The sequence below is a fragment of the Lathyrus oleraceus genome, chromosome 1 (assembly GCF_024323335.1).
Source record: "Lathyrus oleraceus cultivar Zhongwan6 chromosome 1, CAAS_Psat_ZW6_1.0, whole genome shotgun sequence".
Lineage (NCBI taxonomy): Eukaryota > Viridiplantae > Streptophyta > Magnoliopsida > Fabales > Fabaceae > Lathyrus > Lathyrus oleraceus.
This window is the reverse complement of record NC_066579.1, coordinates 459,198,735-459,201,210: the sequence shown is the minus strand read 5'-3', so window position 1 is coordinate 459,201,210 and position 2,476 is coordinate 459,198,735. Positions and strand designations below refer to the sequence as shown.

The window sequence follows — 2,476 nt, the reverse complement described above, 5'->3', positions numbered from 1 at the left end:
TATTTTTCCCCCTATTTCTCAAACTACTACTTGCACTTCTTTGACCGTGCATTACTTACTTAATCTTTGTTTGGTCAAAGACTAACTTTACTAAAAAAATAACTACACGTATTTTGCTTATAATATCACTGACTCAACATTATATGTAGAGATTAATCACATCTATACACCATACAAACACATAAACATTCCTCTCTCAAAATTATAAAACGGTAAATCATTTTTGTTGTTTTCTTTCTTTTGTTTAACCGAAAATAGTTTGTTATATTCTAGAGATTAATTAGCATATTATACGAAAAATCGATCAACACTATCCACGCTTCTCATGCTAACTATTACTTTAACAAATTTTCTAGACCAATGAAATTTGAAATTTACAGGAAATGGTAAAAAACAACACAAAATTACAAACAAAAAAAAATTGAACTCATTTCATCAAATGAATTATGTACCCAACACGAACAAGTTTATGTTGCACAGCATTGCATGTGACCAACACTATCAATATCATTTTTCAATCCAACGGCTTCAGTCTTACACTTTCCCACTTCATCCAACGCTTCAGATTTCACCGACATTCCTATCCCTCCTTCCATTTCCAACAACGAAACTCTACTATTCTTCTGCACCACCGGTTCCAGATCCACCGGCGCCGGAGCTTCCGCATCGGAGTATCCTTCCGGCGGAGCAGAGATCGCTGAAGTAAGATCTTGTAGAGGCAAAACCGGCGCAACAGAAGGAGCGTTACTGAAATTCACAGCAGAATGAACGTGAACAATTCCGATTTCCGGCGCTTGCGCTGGCTCTGGTACCGGAGTATCAACCGGATGAGAAGATTGGTGCCGGTCAGTGAAGTTGAACGAAACTGAATTTGGAACTGAAACTGGATCAAGAACCGTTTGATTTTCCGACGAATGCGGAGTTGTTCTTGAAGAGAAATGACGGCGATCTGGAGAGTGAATCTGCGCCGGAGAGGTGTGATTATTATGAGATCGGAGATTTAGAATTCCAGAGAGACCGTGAACGACGATGTGACGGCCGTAAAAGATTCCCGGGAAAGATACTTCCACGCCGCCAATGAAAGTATCAGAAGACGCAAAATGGCGCGTGACTCTAAGATGGCGCGTGTGGAGAAGTGTAGGGAGCGTGTAACCGTTTGGAAGGAGGCGAAGCTCTCCAAGAGAGAGACGGCGAGGGATGATGTGGTAACGGAGAGTATCTGTATAAGACGACGCCGATTGAGTCATGTCGAGTGCGAAGAGGGAGGAATCGGTGGGAGCGAAGAAAGTGAAAGAATGTGTAACGTTTGAATTTCCATCGTCGAAGGAAAGAAGATCGAATCGGATATCAGAGGTGAGGATTGCGTTGCAGAAGAGATGGTAGCCTCTTGATCGGAGAGTGTTGAGCATTGAATTTAGTTCTCGGTTGGGGATGCAGTTCACCACCGTGACAGCGTTAGCAAGAAGAAACAGCGCCGCCATAATCCACACCGCACGAAGAGGAAAAATCGAACTCATTTTCAAGATGAAGATTCCTTTACTTGCAAGAGAGAGAACACTCCTATTACTTATTTTCGCGGGATGGTTTTCTTTCTTTGAAATTTTACTTTGACGGTTTTTTCTGTTTTATTGTGAAATTGCCACTATTTTTATCCTTGCACTCGGTCCTTTTTTGGCAGAATTACTACCCTATCTTGGGCTTGGTCCTTTTTTTGGCAGACTTACTACCCTATCATGGGCTTGGGCCTTCTTTTTTTGGCAGACTTACTACCCTATCGTGGGCTTGGGCCTTCTTTTTTGGGAGACTTACTACCCTATCGTGGGCTTGGGCTTTTTTTGCCAATATTTTGATTTTGTGAACCAGAAAGGTTCTAAATAGTATTTTTATAAATAATTTTCATCTATTTGTGATTTATTTTAGAATATAAATATGACTAATATAATCATTTTTGTTTATAATAAAAGTTATATGATATGTTGATTTGGTTAAATTATGTTTATTAATAGTATATGAATGGAAAATAAATAAAAATTACCATATTTTTATTAAAAAATTGCATTTATAAAATTTCATTTATAAAATTTCATTTCCGTAATAATTTTTTTAAAAAACAATATAACGATGTTAACTCAATAGGAACTTGTTTTTGGTCGGCTAGAAGGTCCAATAACGATGGCCCAAAGAGCACACTTATCCACCGCGTCACTCACAGGACGAAGGTATCCTAGTATAAAGTGCATGTGATCTAAATCCAAGATCCATTAGATGGATATCCGCATTTCATGCATGAAGATTAGCAAGTTGTTATAACTTGCATACTATATAAGAGTGAGAAACATCATTTCCTAGGTACTTTTGAATTCAAAATTTTATTCACTCATCTAAATCTCATATTGACTTGAGCGTTGAAGTGCTAACTTTGCATTTAAGCCCCTTTTCCACCATACCAAAAGCTCATTTCCAGCATTGCAATTCA

General features: G+C 38.4%; 1 protein-coding gene across 1 annotated transcript; it reads right to left on the bottom strand.

The window, feature by feature from the left end:
* Positions 1–300: 300 nt before the first annotated feature.
* On the bottom strand, positions 301–1,614 carry LOC127085234 (uncharacterized). The gene has a single exon (XM_051025781.1). The coding sequence runs from the start codon at positions 1,515–1,517 to the stop codon at positions 468–470; it is 1,050 nt and encodes a 349-aa protein (XP_050881738.1). The 5' UTR covers positions 1,518–1,614; the 3' UTR covers positions 301–467.
* Between the last annotated feature and the right edge of the window lie 862 nt (positions 1,615–2,476).

Coding starts and splice junctions, on each gene's coding strand:
- LOC127085234 (XM_051025781.1), bottom strand. CDS start 1,517: ATGAGTTCGATTTTTCCTCTTCGTGCGGTGTGGATTATGGCGGCGCTG.